General features: G+C 42.8%; 2 protein-coding genes across 7 annotated transcripts in view; one reads left to right on the forward strand and one right to left on the reverse strand.

The window, feature by feature from the left end:
• LOC146394301 (CUGBP Elav-like family member 1) overlaps positions 1–20,415 on the forward strand; it is a 66,080-nt gene that overhangs the window by 3,660 nt on the left and 42,005 nt on the right. For 2 of the 6 annotated variants that reach the window (XM_084923901.1, XM_084923908.1), the window contains exon 2: positions 2,076–2,195. In XM_084923901.1, coding sequence (XP_084780027.1) covers positions 2,092–2,195 — 104 coding nt within the window. In that variant the 5' untranslated portion in view covers positions 2,076–2,091. Of the gene's footprint in view, positions 1–2,075; positions 2,196–10,884; positions 19,457–20,415 lie in introns of those variants that run through there. The other 4 variants (XM_084923918.1, XM_084923926.1, XM_084923933.1 and 1 more) reach the window with 4 other exon arrangements.
• The window catches only part of LOC146394302 (uncharacterized), a 132,398-nt gene continuing 120,047 nt past the window's right edge, over positions 8,065–20,415 (reverse strand). Inside the window, exon 3 of the mRNA XM_084923985.1 lies at positions 8,065–8,314. Coding sequence (XP_084780111.1) covers positions 8,212–8,314 — 103 coding nt within the window. The 3' untranslated portion in view covers positions 8,065–8,211. The remainder of the gene's footprint in view (positions 8,315–20,415) is intronic.

Below are 20,415 nucleotides of genomic sequence, written 5' to 3' on the forward strand. Positions count from 1 at the left end.
TATTTGGGAAATACTCGACTATTGTGGCAGATTATTGACACACTATCATTTATTTTGCTGTTGCCTTTAACTTTATAGGTTTTCCTGTTTCTACAGTAACATTTAATTGTCTGGAAGTCAGTAGCATGCTCTCTTTGCTGCATTTCAGTTGTGGCAAGCAAACAGCTTCTGGATATGTTACACCCACCACTGATGGTGGTGGTAGCATTGACTAGTGTGCAAACTGGTAAAGACTTGACACAGTAATTAAGATCATTAATGTGGTATTGTAATCATTATTTCATTTAGACCACAGTCATTTTAATGTTTTTGTGAATTGCTGGGTTATGAATAATTTGTTTGTTAATGTTCAGTTGTTTGCCAAGTTAGCTTGCTTCCTGTGGGTTGCCATCGTTAGATAAAGTGATTAGATATGCCTAATCACTGAAGTCAACTTAGCTTGAGTGTCTAGTGGCTCTAGCATATTTATTTATGTGTTGGATGTCTTTGTAAAATATTGTTTTCTTTTTTTTAAACATATTTGTTTCAGGGCTCTAGACTAACCTTTTGCCATGGTTGCACTGGAGCACCTAACTTCTTTTTTCTTAGGTGCACCAGCACAAAAGTTATGTGCACCCAAATGTTTTAACCACATCGCTTAACACCGCAGCTTTACATGTTCACTTTTTAAAAAAAAAATTGCTGTCCATACAGGCAACATTGATTTGTAAAGGATTAACTAACAATCTTTCTTTATTCTTAATTCTTTATTTGGAGCACATTTCTACAAGAAAGATAAGTTACCATATTTTTGGACCCTAAAGCGCACCAGATAATAAGGCGCCTTAAACCAAACAGTCAGATAAGTCAAACTTTACTCAACTCATTCCTCCACTTCCGTACCATTGATTCATTAATGTTAAATTCTGTCACAGCAGCGTGTCTCTTAACAGGTGCCATTTTGAGGTCCCTATACACACACAATACGGTAATATTATGTTGAAGCGCATATTACTCTGTGAGGCTCCTGACTAGGGCTGGGCCATATCATATTGTTCAACGGTAATACCGGTATAATGTGAGGCAATGATAATACAATGAAATATCGCGATAGAATATGGGTAAAACGCGCATGCGCAGTGCCTTTGTTTTCATACGCACATGGCGGCGACAGTGAATGAGAAGGGGCGAAAGTGGATCGTTGAATGAAACAGGTGAACCAGAACTGGTTTGTAAAAATGCTGCAACTTCAGTGGTGTGGAACTGGTTTGGCTCTCGTCCGTCAGATACACACCAAAGCACATTTTTTGGTAGAGCATGCAAGCGGGCCGTCGTTATTACCGTTATTACCGAACTGATTTTATGTACACAAAAATCTGTCAAAAATGTTTTAGTACAACTTTGCTAAGCCACGAAGCTGCACCGCTTGATGGATTGTCGTAGCATTACGGCTGCCGTAGTCGGGAGCCTTGTGCATTGTGTGTGTGTGTGTGTGTGTATAACCTCTTTTTAAGTTTTGTGGATATTCTACATGGTTATGCTGAGGATATGTCGGCCAGTTTCCACTGGAAATGCCTTTTGGTTAAACTGTCAGCGAGGAATTTGCATTTGCACTGTAAAATTTTTATATAAATTTAATGCACATAAAAAAAACAGAAACGAAAGGATTTTAAGTGCGCCTTATAGTCCGAAGAATACGGTAATGAAAAAGTTCTTGTGCTTAAAGTGCTTCACTGAGCTGAAATTTAAACTTAAAATGTCTCAAGATATATAAAATGAAAAGGAAGTCCAAATTAAAAGTGCCTCAAAGACTTCGAACTGAAGATCTCAGTATCTGAACATCTTACCTTGGGCATCGACATCTGAGAGGTTCCGCTATTGACTATCTCTCATTGGTTTAGACCACGATATGGAGCAGCAGCACGGAGTCGGTGCGGCGGTGCTTCAGCGGCCCTCTAAGCGGCCCTCTAAGGCCAATTGGTCGCATTTGCGACCAAATTGGCTGTACTCCTAGAGCCCTGTGTTTGTAATTGGTTTCTTTTGTGTCTTGTCCTGATGTGTCTCTTGTGTGTATGTGTGGGTTTGTGTTTTACTAGTACTACTAGGCCTTGGATGGATAGCCTTGACCCTGAAACACTGTATGTGTCTCCAGAGCACACTGGTCTGCCCTCACATGTCCTTGCTACCGTGGAAGGCCCCAACCTGGAACTGAGGGGGTAAGTGTGCGTGTGTGTGTGTGCGTGTGTGTGCATGTGTGGATATGGAGCACCATAACTACTCTGCATCCAAAAGTCCACATTAGCAAAAATGCACTGGTTGCTAATGAAGACTAGCTAACATAGCTAGAGGAAGCTAAGAGCAAAGGATGCACCAGTTGGACACATTTCACAGTTGCTGTTGCTGTTTCCTTGTTTGCAATAGTTTGTGGTCGATGTCCAAACCACTGTTTGGAAAAGTTTCATCAGAAGCACCGTTCTTTTCAACTTTTTCTCACCTTTCTTTCACCTCTCTCTCTCTCTCTCTCTCTCTCTCTCAATGTCTGTCATTACATTAACTTTGCATTTTTTGCACTTAAGATAACAAGTTACTGTCTACCGTCTTGATGGTGTCACCTTCAACTCATCTCTGTCTTTTCTTCTTCTCTTGTGTGTTTGCATGCATGTATGTGTGTACACACACAAAGTAAACGAAGAACACAGAAAAGCGATAAAGCAGCACTAATGTAAATGGCAACAAAGTGCGGTAAAGACTCTTAATCTAAGCTGTAATTAAGTAAGTTGCGTGAATATGCACAACTGCATGAATATAACACAAATAAAGTTTCCCGGAGGAACCCACCCAAGGAATTAATAAAGTTTCATCTAATCTAATCTAATCTGAATAATATAAAATCTGATACCAGCGTTAAATTATTAAGGTGTATTGGTTCATTTATTATTTTTGCATAGAACCATCAAATCCACTTTTTGTCAAATTAAATACGTTAAAGATTTGGTCCACCTCAGAACTGCACAAATAATCTATAAAGCAGCAAACCAATATTTGCTGCAAATAAGATCAAATCATCATGGCCTGATAGGAATCCTTATGTTCAGCTAGCCTGTCGTAATAACTAATGTATATATCACAGCATTTAAGTCACAGATAAAGTAAAAAAGAAAGGGCATCATTATATATTGTCATATTTTCGCTCAAAGTGCTTTATTATGCCTCATTCACTGATTCACACCCATTAATACAAGCACTTCAGATATACTCACAGTTTGTTGAAATCACACATTTATTATCTCATATTAATTATGCACATCAAAGCTGACCAGGAAAACCGCCTTCATGTTTTTCTGTATTTTATCCTCAGTTATTTTGACACAAAGGAATCTGCTGTGATGCTCACACCTTTGATAAAGGTGTATCAAATTTTGCCTTGATAAAGGCAAAATTTCCCCGATTCGAATCGATTCGTGGATCGAATCGATTCGGGATCTTGTGAATCGGAATCGAATCGATTCTAGAAATTAGTGACGATACCCAGCTCTAATTAATATCTCTAAGAAGTCATTTGTAACAGGTTTAACCATCTGTTTGCCTAATTCGCTCCCTTTATCATGGATCATTTTAATCCCTTTTTACTTTTAATAACTCCAGTAAGATTTGCCAGTAATACAGTTTTGTGTAATATGGGATGTTTTTATGTTGCTCCTTGTACTAAATTAGTGGTTCTGGAAATTTGTCCAACACAGTGGTTGTCACTGTTGCCTCACAGCAATAAAGTCCTGTGTTCAATTCCTGGGCTGGGCAATATGGCCTAAAATTCATATCTTGATATTCTTTAGCTGGATGGCAATATACGATATATATATCTCGATATTTTTTAAAGCCATCAAGTAAGAAAAAAAAAGAGAGTTCTTAGTCATACTGTGTCCCAGATCTCACACAGGCACTTTTATTAACATACAGCATAGATGTACATGAAAACATTATTCAGAAATAAATTATCAGCATTTATTAAATAATAATTCTCCATAAATAAAATAAAAACAATGTTGTTTTTGTACATAACAAAACGCTCACAATTGTGCAGTCCAATTGTAAACTAAAAGACGCTGAGCATAATAACAAAGAGACAGATTTCACAGCTGCTCTATTCCTAATTTCTACTGCGTGACTGACAGCCTGGAGTTTGAAATCCTCTTTGTAACCGTGTCTCTTACAGGTACCATTTGTGGTCCTTATATACACACAATACGGTAATATTACGTTGAAGCACAGTACGTATCACTCCGCGAGGCCCCAGACTACGCTGGCCGTAATGCTCCGACAATCCATTAAGCGGTAGCTTACCAAAGTCGTACTAAAACATTTTTGACAGATTACTGAGTGCTGTGTACCACATAAAATCGGTTTGCGGTCAGTAAGCACAACCAGAACTCATACAGGGAGTGCAGAATTATTAGGCAAATGAGTATTTTGTCCACATCATCCTCTTCATGCATGTTGTCTTACTCCAAGCTGTATAGGCTCGAAAGCCTACTACCAATTAAGCATATTAGGTGATGTGCATCTCTGTAATGAGAAGGGGTGTGGTCTAATGACATCAACACCATATATCAGGTGTGCATAATTATTAGGCAACTTCCTTTCCTTTGGCAAAATGGGTCAAAAGAAGGACTTGACAGGCTCAGAAAAGTCAAAAATAGTGAGATATCTTGCAGAGGGATGCAGCAGTCTCAAAATTGCAAAGCTTCTGAAGCGTGATCATCGAACAATCAAGCGTTTCATTCAAAGTAGTCAACAGGGTCGCAAGAAGCGTGTGGAAAAACCAAGGCGCAAAATAACTGCCCATGAACTGAGAAAAGTCAAGCGTGCAGCTGCCAAGATGCCACTTGCCACCAGTTTGGCCATATTTCAGAGCTGCAACATCACTGGAGTGCCCAAAGGCACAAGGTGTGCAATACTCAGAGACATGGCCAAGGTAAGAAAGGCTGAAAGACGACCACCACTGAACAAGACACACAAGCTGAAACGTCAAGACTGGGCCAAGAAATATCTCAAGACTGGTTTTTCTAAGGTTTTATGGACTGATGAAATGAGAGTGAGTCTTGATGGGCCAGATGGATGGGCCCGTGGCTGGATTGGTAAAGGGCAGAGAGCTCCAGTCCGACTCAGACGCCAGCAAGGTGGAGGTGGAGTACTGGTTTGGGCTGGTATCATCAAAGATGAGCTTGTGGGGCCTTTTCGGGTTGAGGATGGAGTCAAGCTCAACTCCCAGTCCTACTGCCAGTTTCTGGAAGACACCTTCTTCAAGCAGTGGTACAGGAAGAAGTCTGCATCCTTCAAGAAAAACATGATTTTCATGCAGGACAATGCTCCATCACACGCGTCCAAGTACTCCACAGCGTGGCTGGCAAGAAAGGGTATAAAAGAAGAAAAACTAATGACATGGCCTCCTTGTTCACCTGATCTGAACCCCATTGAGAACCTGTGGTCCATCATCAAATGTGAGATTTACAAGGAGGGAAAACAGTACACCTCTCTGAACAGTGTCTGGGAGGCTGTGGTTGCTGCTGCACGCAATGTTGATGGTGAACAGATCAAAACACTGACAGAATCCATGGATGGCAGGCTTTTGAGTGTCCTTGCAAAGAAAGGTGGCTATATTGGTCGCTGATTTGTTTTTGTTTTGTTTTTGAATGTCAGAAATGTATATTTGTGAATGTGGAGATGTTATATTTGTTTCATAGGTAAAAATAAATTATTGAAATGGGTATATATTTGTTTTTTGTTAAGTTGCCTAATAATTCTGCACAGTAATAGTCACCTGCACACACAGATATCCCCCTAAAATAGCTAAAACTAAAAACAAACTGAAAACTACTTCCAAAAACATTCAGCTTTGATATTAATGAGTTTTGTGGGTTCATTGAGAACATGGTTGTTGTTCAATAATAAAATGATTCCTCAAAAATACAACTTGCCTAATAATTCTGCACTCGCTGTACATAAGGCACACTGTCGATTTTTGAGAAAATGAAAGGATTTTAGTGTAAGGTTATAGTCCAAAAAATACGGTACACGAGTTTTGTAAGGTAGTTTGTTTCAGGGCAGGAGGCTGGGAGACTTCGGTCTGGGATACAGCACACAGTTTCACACACTCTTCATTTTGCACTTTATGGCGCTGTTGTAAATGGTGAAAATACTATGTCTTGATGCATCTCAATCATCCAGGACAGTAAATCTCCAATAGTTGATTCTGTTCATCTGGACGTAGCGTTTTGTGGGAGAAACGTTTCGTCACTCATCCAAGTGACTTCCTCAGTCTCAGCTGACTGCAGGTTTCCCCAATCTTATAAACAGTAAATTTGCAGAATGACTGAAACCAGCCCACTGAAGAACAATGGGCTGGGAGGTCAGTTCCTTAATCATAATTATGCAAATTCTCATGACCATTGATCAGTGGTCGTTGATCAATGGTCATGAGAATTTGCATTCTCATGACCATTGCCATGAGTACCATTCACAGAGTGTTGGGGAATGGCTGCAAGACGTTTTAACCCACTTTGGCAAGGACTGCCTAGAGCTTGTACGTCAGTATAAGCAAACGTAAGATGGCGGATAACAGGAACCACCTGAGATTCAGCCTCAGATGCCGACAAAACAGGATTACTCCTAAAAGTCTGCAAATGAGCTCTTCAGTTAAAGGCTTCCAGGCAACAAAAATCCTCCAGAAGGCACAGCATCAGCTGCTTAACGGGTGAGGCAAACAAATTTTACCATTGACATCCTAAAATCTCAAGAAGAGCGGATGCGACAGAGACTTACAATGCTTCTAGATGAGAATACTCTTAAAAAGGTGTTTGACTTCACTGAGAAGGCTCGTCTAGCACAGCACACGAAGTCTCAGACCAGGCAACAAAGGAAGTTCGACTTACTTGTTGTACGTCAGAAACCACAGCAAAATACGGAGAGTGTCCTCAACGGCCAGAAGAGACAAGGATGCGACACCGAGGATGTGGACAAGTGGGTGAAGAATTTGTCTGACGGACAGCTCACCCAAACAGAGAAAAACATCCTCGCTAAAGGGTTGAATTTTGCTGTCACACCGAGACAAATCCTGCTAGTGGAGCTGATCACAGCCACAGAAACAGCAATTCGTAACAACAATATTGCAGAAGTGGAAGCAGAGCAACTACGGACAAAAGTTTCGGCCTGTCTCAGCAATGCAAAGCCCCCAGCATCCAACATCACCATGGAGGAGAGGAAGGCACTCACATCACTTAGTGATGACAACAATATTATCATCCTTCCGGCAGACAAGGGTAGGTGCACAGTATTGCTAAACCAGAAAGACTATCATGAGAAGATTTTGTCACTACTCAGTGATGAAAATACTTATGAACCCCTGAAACGAGACCCAGGAAGTGGCTACAGGAAGAAGGTGACAGACTTTCTGAAGCAGTTAGAACAAGACAAGGCTATCAACCGGACCTCATACCACAGGCTGTACCCAGGGGAGTCTACACCAAGTCTGTATGGTTTACCGAAAATACATAAACAGGATGCACCTTTAAGACCGATTGTCTGCATGATCAACTCGGTCACCTATAACATCTCCAAGTTTCTGGCTTCGATCCTCAACCTGCTGGTGGGCAGCTCTGAGCACCACATCCAGAACACTTTGGATTTTGTTGGGAAGGTGAGAGATGTCATTATGGAGGCAGATGAAACCATGGTCTCGTACGACGTTACATCTCTCTGACCCCAACCTCAGCAGCAGGACCACTCTCAGCATCGACCAAGTGTGTTTGAACTGTGTCTTCATTCCACCTACTTCACATACAAGGGTCAGTTCTACAGGCAGAAACATGGGTGTGCCATGGGCTCCCCAGTTTCACCCATCGTGGCCAATTTGTACATGGAAGAAGTGGAAAAGAGGGCTTTGCTATCCTACCCTGGAACACCACCAAGCCATTGGTTCAGATATGTGGATGACACCTGGGTGAAAATCAAATCTCAGGACGTACCACAATTCACGGATCACATTAACTCGGTGGACCGACACATCAGATTCAATTCAATTCAATTCAATTCAATTCAATTCAATTTTATTTATATAGCGCCAAATCACAACAAAAGTCGCCTCAAGGCGCTTCATAGATACAGAGAAAAACCCAACAATCATATGACCCCCTATGAGCAAGCACTTTGGCGACAGTGGGAAGGAAAAACTCCCTTTTAACAGGAAGAAACCTCCGGCAGAACCAGGCTCAGGGAGGGGCGGGGCCATCTGCTGCGACCGGTTGGGGTGAGAGAAGGAAGACAGGATAAAAGACATGCTGTGGAAGAGAGACAGAGATTAATAACAGATATGATTCAATGCAGAGAGGTCTATTAATACATAGTGAGTGAGAAAGGTGACTGGAAAGGAAAAACTCAATGCATCATGGGAATCCCCCGGCAGCCTACGTCTATTGCAGCATAACTAAGGGAGGATTCAGGGTCACCTGGTCCAGCCCTAACTATATGCTTTAGCAAAAAGGAAAGTTTTAAGCCTAATCTTAAAAGTAGAGATAGTGTCTGTCTCCTGAATCCAAACTGAAGCTGGTTCCACAGAAGAGGGGCCTGAAAACTGAAGGCTCTGCCTCCCATTCTACTTTTAAATACTCTAGGAACAACAAGTAGGCCTGCAGAGCGAGAGCGAAGTGCTCTAATAGGGTGATATGGTACTACAAGGTCATTAAGATAAGATGGGGCCTGATTATTTAAGACCTTGTATGTGAGGAGCAGGATTTTGAATTCAATTCTGGACTTAACAGGAAGCCAATGAAGGGAAGCCAAAACAGGAGAAATATGCTCTCTCCTTCTAGTCCCTGTCAGGACTCTTGCTGCAGCATTTTGGATTAGCTGAAGGCTTTTCAGGGAGTTTTTAGGACTTCCTGATAATAATGAATTACAGTCGTCCAGCCTGGAAGTAATAAATGCATGAACTAGTTTTTCAGCGTCACTCTGAGACAGGATATTTCTAACTTTAGAGATGTTGCACAAATGGAAGAAAGCAGTCTTACATATTTGTTTAATATGTGCGTTGAAGGACATGTCCTGGTCAAAAATGACTCCAAGGTTCCTCACAGCGTTACTGGAGGCCAAGGTAATGCCATCCAGAGTATGAATCTGGTTAGATACCATATTTCTAAGATTTTCAGGGCCGAGTACAATAACCTCAGTTTTATCTGAATTAAGAAGCAGAAAGTTAGCGGCCATCCAGGTCTTTATGTCTTTAAGACATTCCTGCAGTTTAACTAATTGGTGTGTGTTATCTGGCTTCATGGACAGATAGAGCTGGGTGTCATCTGCATAGCAGTGAAAATGTATGCTATGTCTTCTAATGATGCTGCCTAAGGGAAGCATGTATAATGTAAACAGAATTGGTCCTAGCACTGAACCCTGTGGAACTCCATAATTAACCTCAGTGTATGAAGAGGACTCTCCATTTACATGCACAAATTGGAGTCTATTAGATAGATATGATACAAACCACTGCAGTGCAGTACCTGTAATACCTACAGCATGTTCTAATCGCTCTAATAGGATATTATGGTCGACAGTATCGAACGCTGCACTGAGGTCTAGCAGGACAAGCACAGAGATGAGTCCACTGTCAGAGGCCATAAGAAGATCATTTGTAACCTTCACTAAAGCTGTTTCTGTGCTGTGATGAGCTCTGAAACCTGACTGAAACTCTTCAAATAAACCATTCCTCTGCAGATGATCTGTTAGCTGTTTGACAACTACTCTTTCAAGGATTTTTGATATGAAAGGAAGGTTGGAGATTGGCCTATAATTAGCTAAGACTGCTGGGTCTAGAGATGCTTTTTGAGTAAAGGTTTAACTACAGCCAGCTTGAAGGCCTGTGGTACATAGCTGATTATTAGAGATAGGTTGATCATATTTAAGATCGAAGAATTAATTAATGGCAGGACTTCTTTGAGCAGTTTTGTAGGAATGGGGTCTAAAAGACACGTTGATGGTTTGGAGGAAGTAATTATAGAAGTTAACTCAGAAAGATCAATTGGAGAAAAAGAGTCTAACTTAACATCAATGGTACTAAGAGTAGCTGTAGATAATATTACATCTGTGGGATGATTACTGGTAATTTTTTCTCTAATGATAAAAATTTTATTTGTGAAGAAGTTCATGAAGTCATTACTAGTTAACGTTAAAGGGATGGTTGGCTCAACAGAGCTCTGACTGTTTGTCAGCCTGGCTACAGAGCTGAAGAGAAACCTGGGGTTGTTCTTATTTTCTTCAATCAGTGATGAATAGTAAGATGTTCTGGCTTTGCGGAGGGCTTTCTTATAAAGCAGCAAACTATTTCTCCAGGCTAAATGATGATCCTCTAAATTTGTGACACGCCATTTCCTCTCCAGATTACGAGTCATCTGCTTTAGGCTACGTGTTTGAGAATTATACCACGGAGTCAGGTACTTCTGATTAGAGACCTTAGTTTTCACTGGAGCTACAGTATCCAGAGTCGTACGTAGTGAGGAGGTGAAATTATTAACAAGATAATCGACCTCTGTTGGAGTAGCGTTCAGATAGCTGCTCTGCTCTATGTTGGTACAGGGCATTGAAGATGATAACAGTGGGTGGATTATATTCTTAAACTTAGTTACAGCGCTTTCAGAAAGACATCTACTTTGATAAAATCTACTCTCCACCGCTGTGTAATCAATTATTGTAAATGTAAATGTTATCAGGAAATGATCAGACAGGAGAGGGTTTTCAGGAAACACTGTTAAATGTTCAGTTTCTATGCCATATGTTAAAACAAGATCTAGAGTGTGATTAAAGTGGTGGGTGGGTTCTTTTACATTTTGAGAGAAGCCAATTGAGTCTAATAACAGACTAAATGCCATGTTGAGGCTGTCATTTTTAGCATCTACATGGATGTTAAAATCACCCACAATAATTATTTTATTTGAGCTCAGAACTAAATTAGATATAAAGTCTGAGAAATCAGACAGAAACTCTGTGTAAGGCCCAGGTGGACGATAGATGATAACAAGTAAGACTGGTTTCTGAGTTTCACAGCTGGGGTGGACAATGTTAAGCATCAGGCTTTCAAATGAATTAAAAGTCTGTCTTGGTCTTTAATTAATAGGCTGGTGTGAAAAATTGCTGCCACACCGCCCCCTCGGCCTGTGCTTCGAGGTTTCTGGTAGTTAGAATGACTCGGGGGTGTTGATTCATTTAAACTAACATAATCATCCTGCTGCAACCAGGTTTCTGTAAGGCAGAGTAAATCAATTTGTTGATCAATTATTAAGTCATGTACTAACAGAGACTTGGAGGAGAGAGACCTAATATTTAATAATCCACATTTCACTGTTTTACTCTTTGGTTCAGATGTGGATACTGTATTGTTCTTTCTTTGTAATTGTTTATGTTTAAGTTGTTTGTTGCTGGTTTTTAGTTTGTTTTTTGTCTTTTTGGAAGCTGACACAGTCTCTATGGAGATGGGTTTTTGGGGGGGTAGCAGGAGGAGAGAAGCTGCAGAGAGGCGTGTAAGACTGCAACTCTGCTTCCTGGTCCCAACTCTGGATAGTCATATTTTGGGGGGTTTAATAAATTTGTCCATATTTCTAGAAATGAGAGCTGCTCCATCCAAAGTGGGATGGATGCCGTCTCTCCTAACAAGACCAGGTTTCCTCCAGAAGGTTTGCCAATTATCTATGAAGCCCACATCGTTTCTGGGACACCACTCAGACAGCCAGCAATTTAAAGAGAACATGCGGCTAAACATGTCACTCCTGGTCTGATTCGGGAGGGGACCAGAGAAAACTACAGAGTCCGACATTGTTTTGGCAAAGTTACACACTGATTCAATATTGATTTTAGTGACCTCCGATTGGCGTAACCGGGTGTCATTACTGCCGACGTGAATTATGATTTTACTGAATTTACGTTTACCCTTAGCCAGCAGGGAGGATATGAAAAGTGGCCGGTTAGGCTTCTTAAACTGTGAGATTTCCATCAGCAATGGGGGACATCTAAAAGCTGATGTGTACCGTAAACCTACACATACGGATCAGTATCTAAGGTTTGACTCTCATCATCCACTGGAGCATAAACTGGGTGTCATCAGGACGCTACAACACAAAGCGAACACCATCCCCACAGACACAGCAGCCAGGGAAGCAGAAGAACATCAAGAAGGCCCTGAGTAAATGTGGTTATCCCAGCTGGACATTTGTCAAAGCTGGGAAGGCGCCCAAAGAAGGCTCCAGCCGATCCAGGAGAGAAGGACAACCTCTGTCCAAGTAAAAACCTGTAGTGATCCCATATGTATCAGAAGTATCGGAGCAGTTGAGACGCATTTTTTCTAAACACCAGGTCTCTGTGGATTTTAAACACCAAAACACGCTGCACCAAAACTTGGTCCACCCCAAGGATCGGGTCCCCCAACACAAACAGAGTTACATAGTGTACGCTGTTAAGTGCAGGAGGATTGGCAGGATTTATACATCGGGGAAACCAAACAACCTCTGTCGAAGTGGATGGCACAACACAGAAGAGCTACCTCGTCAGGCCAGGACTCTGCAGTCTATTTACACCTACAGGCCAGTGGACACCAGTGTTGGGTAAGTTACTTTAAATTAGTAACTTAGTTACATTACTAGTTACTTCCATCAAAAGTAACTCAGTTACTTCAAGTTACTCGTTACTTTCAAAGTAACTAGTTACTAGGGAAAGTAACTTTGGTTTTACTCAGACTTCTCTTGTTAATGTGTTGCTAACTGGATACCCAGCAAGAGTGCCAGTCTTCTAGCTTGCTTACTTGCCACAAGTGCACTGTGCCACCTACCAAGGGAAAAAATAATGTGCATATTTCCACGAGAGAAATCCCACGCCTGGACCGTCGTTGACCGCCGCCATGATTCTAGTCTACGTCACAGTGTCATGTGCGCTTTTTACATCCAACACAAAAACTGCAGTCGTGGTGCTTTTGATTGTACTCAGAAATTCTGCCTTCCAAATAGGAAGATGTAGGCAACACCAGACTGCAGATGAGCTGCATACAGAGCTGGACTGGGACAAAAAAATCAGCCCGGGCGTTTTGACTAGAGACCGGCCCACCATTATAGGAAAAATCATAAAGCCTTTGAATGAAAACAAACACTGTTGTGACAGTGATGTACACTGTTTTGATGGTATATATGCATCAATCTATCAATCGTTTGTTGTAAGACTCAGATAATTATTTATTAAAAGCTAGACATTTGAAATGAGAATAAGAAAGTATTTCTTTGTGCCCCCCTTTCCCTGTTAATGCCCTACCTGCCCCCCTGGCAACACTTTGCTAGACCCGCCCCTGCACAGTTACCAGCTGTCAGCTACATAGAAAAGGATCCTGGTGTTATTTGTCTCTCAGAAACAGTTCATAACTTCCCTTCAACTCATTCATGTCACCTAAAAGGTAAACCTGTTTCTCCATCACAGCTCTGATGATTCAGTGAGGACATCTCCTGGTTTCATCTGGTTTCCCACTCACCAGATATACAAACCGACATCATGACCAGCAGCTTTACAGCTGTGGCTCCAGCAAACATCAGCTGATACTAGAAATTAATATTAAATAAATTCTAACAACAGCTGATCAAACGTGCTGCTGTTGTTTAACGCGACATCCGGTGGTTTCCTCTTTCTGGCGCAAAGCGGACGATAAATAAACAAGAGGGAAAAGCCGATCAGCTGATCATTGATCAGTTTCATGATTAAAGTAGCAACAGGAGAGGGAGGGGGGAGAATGAGAGGAGAAGAGGCAGCTGTGCAGCAAAGACACAGAATAACTCCAGCTTTGTGTCTTTTTCATTGTAGCTGAAGTCCGGGACAAACTGTTCCTTTTCACCTAAATACCAAACGCGTAATATTTTCTCTGAATACGAGACGATTCCGTTTTTTAGGGAACGGTTGGCAACTCTAATAATTAACCGTATGAACAAAATAAAGTTCAACATCAGTAACATAGCACCCACCCAACTGTATAGAAACCCCGTCATGCTAGCTGGCACGCAGTACGAAAAAGTCAGCATAACGAAAATAAACTCCAACTAAACTTGGTTCATATCTGACCCAGAGAGACTGCAGGTCATAACTTCTTACCTGAAGTTCAGTTCACCTGACACTCGGACCGGCGGCTGCCTCGGGTCTCTCCTCCTCCTGCCTCCCCTTTCTCTCATCCACCTGCTGGCCTCCACCACTTGCTAATGTTACTGAATCTGTGGAAGCTCCGCGATAGCCACCACACGAAGTAACGAATAACGAGCCTATCTAAATCCCAGTAACGAGTAACGCGTTCCTGGTTTTGGCATAATAACTAGTTACCGTGCTCGTTACCACAATAATAACGTAGTTACTGTAATGCGTTACTTAATAACGCGTTAGTCCCAACACTGGTGGAGACTCTTTCAATGATGAGGATGTTCACATCCTGGACAGGGAGGAACGCTGGTTTGAGGGCGGAGTCAAGGAGGCCATTTACGTGAAAAGGGAAAGACCATCTCTGAATGGAGGAGGGGGCCTCAGAGTACATCTGTCACCATCTTACAATGCTGTGATTGCAGCCATTCCCCAACTCTCTGTGAATGGTACTCATCGCCATTGATCAGTGGGTTTTGGTCAGTGGTTGTTGATCAATGGTCATGAGAATTTGCATAATTATGATTAAGGAACTGACCTCCCAGCCCATTGTTCCTTCAGTGGGCTGGTTTCAGTCATTATGCAAATTTAAAGTCACTTTGATGAGTGACGAAACGTTTCTCCCACAAAACGCTACGTCCAGATGAACAGAATCAACTTTTGGAGAGGTGAAAATACTAGTAGTGCTAGCTGCACGGCGTCAACACATTAACGAGGTAACCGCTGACGCTAACCGCTGACGCTAACCGCAACGCTAACGTGTTGACGCCCCACGCACGGGGCATTCCGCGGTAACTCGTTAACGGAGATTTGCCGCGTTAATACAGTTATGGTGTTATGGTATCATTTTAACGAGAGTAACGGTGCAGCACTAAAATAGTAATCTCCAAATGTTTTCTTTTTTACCGACCAGCTCCTCTTTGATAGCTGCCGTGTCCATCTTGTCGTTGCCTGCAGGTGAAGCGATGGGGGAGGTGGAGTTGTGTTCAGTGAAGGAGAGGCGAGGCAGAGTAACGCAGCGTAGAGACAAAAGTGGACGAAAGAGAGGCAAACTTGCGGTTCCACAAGTATAATTATAACGTAACATAGACTATATCGATATAAACGATATTGTCACATCTCTTATCTCGTATAAAAATATATCGAGAGTATGGCGGAGTATGGGGGTGCCTACTGGGGTCAGCGGGGGAGCTGGCCCCAGGGAGGGGTCACTTGCCCCTCCCTTCCTTCCCTCCCCATCTCCAGCTGCCTCCCTCTTCCCGCTCCACCACAACCACCCACACATGCAGGGCCTTGGAGTAGGGGTGTGTCACCAGGGTGCAGAGGAGGCTACCCCCCTCTGTCCCCTTCTGGCTGCCTCTGCCTCAATTTTATCCCACAACTTTACTCACACTCTCATTACACATACATATAGGATCTTGGGGGTGGGCACGCTACACGGATTCCAAAAGACCATCAGGGTGTACACCTCACCCCTGGCATCGTTGCCCACCTCTCAATTTTAAATACACGTAGACATTGAGGGCTAGCAGGAGGGGCTATGCGCTTACCTGCTGCTCTCTGGCAGGTAGCTCCATGCCCTCCTGGGTTTTAAATGCACCTTAGAACACACATGCATCAACGCTACATATGAGCGGGTGGAGGGAGGTTTGGAGTCTTCTCTCACCCCCGTTCTCTGCGGCCTGCTGGAGCGGGGGGCTAGAAGGAGGAGTTGGCCGTCCGACTGCGGTCTGGAGTGTGGGGCCTTCCTGCTGCTGCGGAGTCGGGGCGGTCTGCCTCTCCCCACCGCAGGGAAAAGGGTAACACCACCTGGGTCTGGGTGCAGTTCCCCCCTCCAGGGGCAAGGGTACCTAGACCCGGTTCGTAGAGTACGCTTGGGGAGTGTGATCGTGTGTACAGCGTCTCTTTATGTTTGTCTCCACGTTGGTTGAGTGTGGAGTAAGTGCATATGAGAGCATGAGGGTGGGCATGGATGTTTGTATCTGTGTGTGCCTGTATGTCTGTGTCTATATGTCAGGTTGAGTATCACACGCCACCTCTCTGGGGACATCTCAGGCCCTCCAAGGTTTGGAGGCCTATCTCCCCCCACCACCACTTCCCCTGCCAGTGGCGGACTCCCTCAGACATCGGTGCGTTGGTGGTTCTTTGTGTCTGGGGATGGGCGTCCGGGTACACACCGGCTCACTCCTTGGCGGCCGCTTATCGGGGCCTGGAGCCTGGGGCTCGCTCGGGCCACTTCGGAGGTGGGGTGCCCCCGGCCTCTCGGCCTGGGGCTCGGTCACTCTGGCACAGCTGGCTGCCGGCGGAGCTCACGGGCGCGTCACTGCAACCCCCCCGGCTTCTGCTCCGCGGCTGCTGAGTGACCCCTCATCTGGGACTCTCCTCAGCTCTTTCTGGGACAGTGGCGCGGCTGCCCCTCTGTTGGTCTTCCTTGGTCTCTTGTGTTCTGGGGGCCTCTGGATGTCTGGATTCTTGATCTCCTCCATACCTGCTTCATGCCCTGGAGGACGGGGCTGTGGCCCCCCCACACCCTCTAGCAGATCATTACATGAAGGAACCTTTTAAAAACAAGCGCGTCCATGCTCACAGGTGTACACACGGGTGCTCACACACACAAACTACACCCTTTTTGGCTCCTACCTCAAAGCACACTGTGTTCTGTTGATCTTACGTGCTGCACAATAATGTTTAATATTTAGTATTTACTGTCATATTCCCATATATCATTGTGATGTTGTTTATTCTATTACTCTTGTTCTCTTCTGCTTGTTTTCTTTTTTCTTTCTCAACAGGTGATCCAGGTGATTGATATATGCATTTTTTTTTTTTTTCTGCCCATTCTGTTGGTTTTTGTTTTTTGCCCTTCTCCCCCGTCCCTCTTCTCAGCTGTTTCTCTTTCCCTCTTTCTTTCTCCCCTTCTTTCCCCCAGTCAAGTCTGTCCCGTATTCAGCAAGTGAAAATAAAATAAACAATAAAAGGTGAATCAAATGGACCATTACGGCAAGGCTGGGATGGTCAATTTGGTAAAGTAAATCCGTTGGGTATCTTTCTTTGCCTTTAGACAATAATTCTGATGGCAAAAGAGCCAAACGGGACAGGCAAAAAAAAAAAACTCGATATATCACCCAGTCCTAATTCCACCATCATTTGCACTGTCCACTTCCTGCTGCTGTAACAAAACAAATTTCCCACGTGTGGGACTAATAAAGCTTATCTTATCTTATCTTATCTTATCTTATCTCCAGTAGAGCAGGGCGATATGACCAAAAATATTTATCACGATATACATTTGAAAATTTGCGGTAAAGATATAACTGACGATATAATTGACACAAGACAAAATACTTTACAAGTCCACAACTTTGATGGGTTTTTTTGCACTAATAATGTATTTTCACTTAAACAAGCAGCTGTTTTTTATGTGCATTAAAGTTATATAAAAATGTAACAGTGCAAATGCAAATTCCTCGCTGACAGTTTAACCAAAAGGCATTTCCAGTGGAAACTGGCCGACATATCCTCAGCATAACCAAGTATAATATCCACAAAACTTAAAAGAGGTCATACACACACAATACGGTAATATTATGTTGAAGCACAGTACGTATCACTCCGCGAGGCTCCGCCTACGATAGCCGTAATGCTCCGACAATCCATCAAGCGGTGCGGCTTCGTAGCTTAGCAAAGTCGTACTGAAACATTTGACAGATTTTCGAGCGCCGTGTACATAAAATCGTTTTCCAGGTCAGTAAACACAACCAGAGTTCATACATAAGGCACACGGGATTATAAGGGGCTCTGTCGATGTTCAGAAAAATCAAAGGATTGATTTTACTACCTGTTGTGCCGTATTTTCCAAACAACACGGTAATAACGACGGCCCGCTAGCATGCGCTACCAAAAATAGTGCTTTGTTGTGTATCTGACGGACGAAAGCTAAACCAGTTCCACACCAGTGAAGTTGCAGCATTTTTACAAACCAGTTCAGGTTCATCCGTTTCATTCAACGATCCGCTTTCGCTCTTCTCATTCTGCGTCACCGCCGTGTGCGTATGTAAACAAAGGCACTGCGCCTTGCTGGAGGGGAAAAGTGAAGACGCCCATGCCGAGTGCAGCATATGTAAGGAATAAGAGACGGGTGTGTTTTAATCTGATCCAATTTGTCTTTTAGACAGTGGAGGAAAATGTGTACTGTCTTACATTGTGTCGAAATGAAGGCACAGAGGTCAAATGCTGCCTTTTGCAGATTCGGTCTGTTTATTTTTTTTAAATTCGTAGTAAATTATTGCCTGGTTTGTTTGTCATTGTATTAATATAGTTGTGCTCAACTAACAGTGTCTTTTTTTGTTTCTTTGTTGAGGACTTATGTGGGTCAAAGCATGTTTTTATATTAAATTATAACATGTCAGTAAACTGTATGTCCCTTGATATAATTATTTTCCAGTGTAACCCTTGGTGAATTTAATTGTTTGTGTGTAGTTGTGAGTTTAGGCTGCACACACAAAGGCGTTATTTGATATTGGTTCATGTATATCTTTACACACACAAATCACACACAGACCTGTGCAGCATGTAAGACAACAGCGAAAACACGGGCCCCTCAGGCCGGAACCTAATTGTTACTCTTGGTGTAGCTAGTCCAGGGATTAGCTGCTGGCTGGGGAGTACTATTCACTCCCCTTTTCATTCCCTCTGACCACTGGGCCTTATCACCATCAATCTGACACCTTGTTTATCTGACGCTGCAGCCAGATTTGCTGGCCTAGGAGAAATGTTCACAAAGGCCCTGGATCATCAGCACTTTGATTGTGGTCATTCATATGGCTATTACGCTCTCTAGTCCCAGTTATCCCAGCATCCCTCTGTTTCCATGAACTACATGCAGTTTTTAGTCTCTGTCCCAGAGCCTGGTAAGCTAACCTGAAGGCCTGCCAGTTTGTCTCTGACGTTTTTGTTCTTCTTTCATCTCAAACATAGGTGTCCCTTTACTTGATTTTTTTTTGGTTTGTTTTTGTGTTCAAATACACGGGTTTTCATGTGGATTGGTTTATTTTTTTCCCTCTGGTTTTTTGCACACTGCTGCCCTATGACACCAGTCCTCAGGGACTTAACAGCAAGTGTGCAATCTGGAGTTTGCCTCTAGCTTCTGATCGCCTTGTGAGTTTACTTCCATTGTGCTGAAGAAGAAGAAAGATACAAGTTTTATCAGCATGGCTTCTTTTAAGCTGGATTTTCTCCCAGAGATGATGGTGGACCATTGCTCTTTAAATGCTAGTCCTGTGTAAGTAACCCTTCCTAGCCAGGTTCATTATTCCAGGTGCCTCTTGAAGTCAGCTGGAAAGAATTGTAGTGGAGTGTACGTTTAGCAATAAATATGTGTACTGCAAGATAGTAAAATTCCTCAAAAGTCCCAATTTCAACATCTTTTTTATTTTTTGCTCTTTCCAAACATTATATATACAAGACATTCAGTGTTTGTGTCGGCAGTCTATGTATATGCTTTTATTTAAAGCTGTATTTCCTTTTACAGTGAAAGAGTTAAAAATAAATACTTAAAAAAAACTAATTATGCACTCCATCAAATATGCATTCTGTTTAACAAAAAAAAGAGCTTGTAGGTCTTTCACTACATGGGTTCCTTAAAATTTCAGCAAAAAGTCTTCCCTGGAAAAAAAGTCCAGATTATTGTCAATATTGGAATTTGTATTTAAGCAGTAGTCCACTATGTGTATGTTACTGGCATAGTGCAGCCTGAACTTTTCTGTACATAACCTGATAAAGATGGTGTGAGATCGCAAAAGCCAGCGCAGCTCAATTAGACATTAGAAATTCCTTAGTGCATTGTAAGGCTAGTACAGGTAATAATATGTAGTGCTTTGATTATTTTAGTAATTGAGTGTTCTATCGCTATTTCCATTTGAAATCACATTAGAAGTACTTTTGCATTAATTAATAAGTAATAATAAATATTCAGGATAGGAAAAAAACCCACAGGGCAGCGGGTAAAACGGGTGGGCAGCGTGCAAGGTCCCCTGTGATGACCCTGTTTTTCCTGAGACAGGAGGATCTGGCAATGGCCTCCAGGGCTGGCAGAGGGCTGCCTTTTGGGGCATTGTTAATAACCCTCTGTGCAGCCTTCCTGCTCTCAGTATTGGCCCCTGTGTACCAAACACCCAGGCAGTAAGAGAGCATGCCCTCCACTGAGGAGTGGTAGAAGGCCAGCAGCAGCTTCTGGTCTTC

The sequence above is a fragment of the Perissodus microlepis genome, chromosome 1 (genome assembly GCF_051167445.1).
Source record: "Perissodus microlepis isolate ML-2025 ecotype Zambia chromosome 1, ASM5116744v1, whole genome shotgun sequence".
NCBI classification, from domain to species: Eukaryota; Metazoa; Chordata; class Actinopteri; order Cichliformes; family Cichlidae; genus Perissodus; species Perissodus microlepis.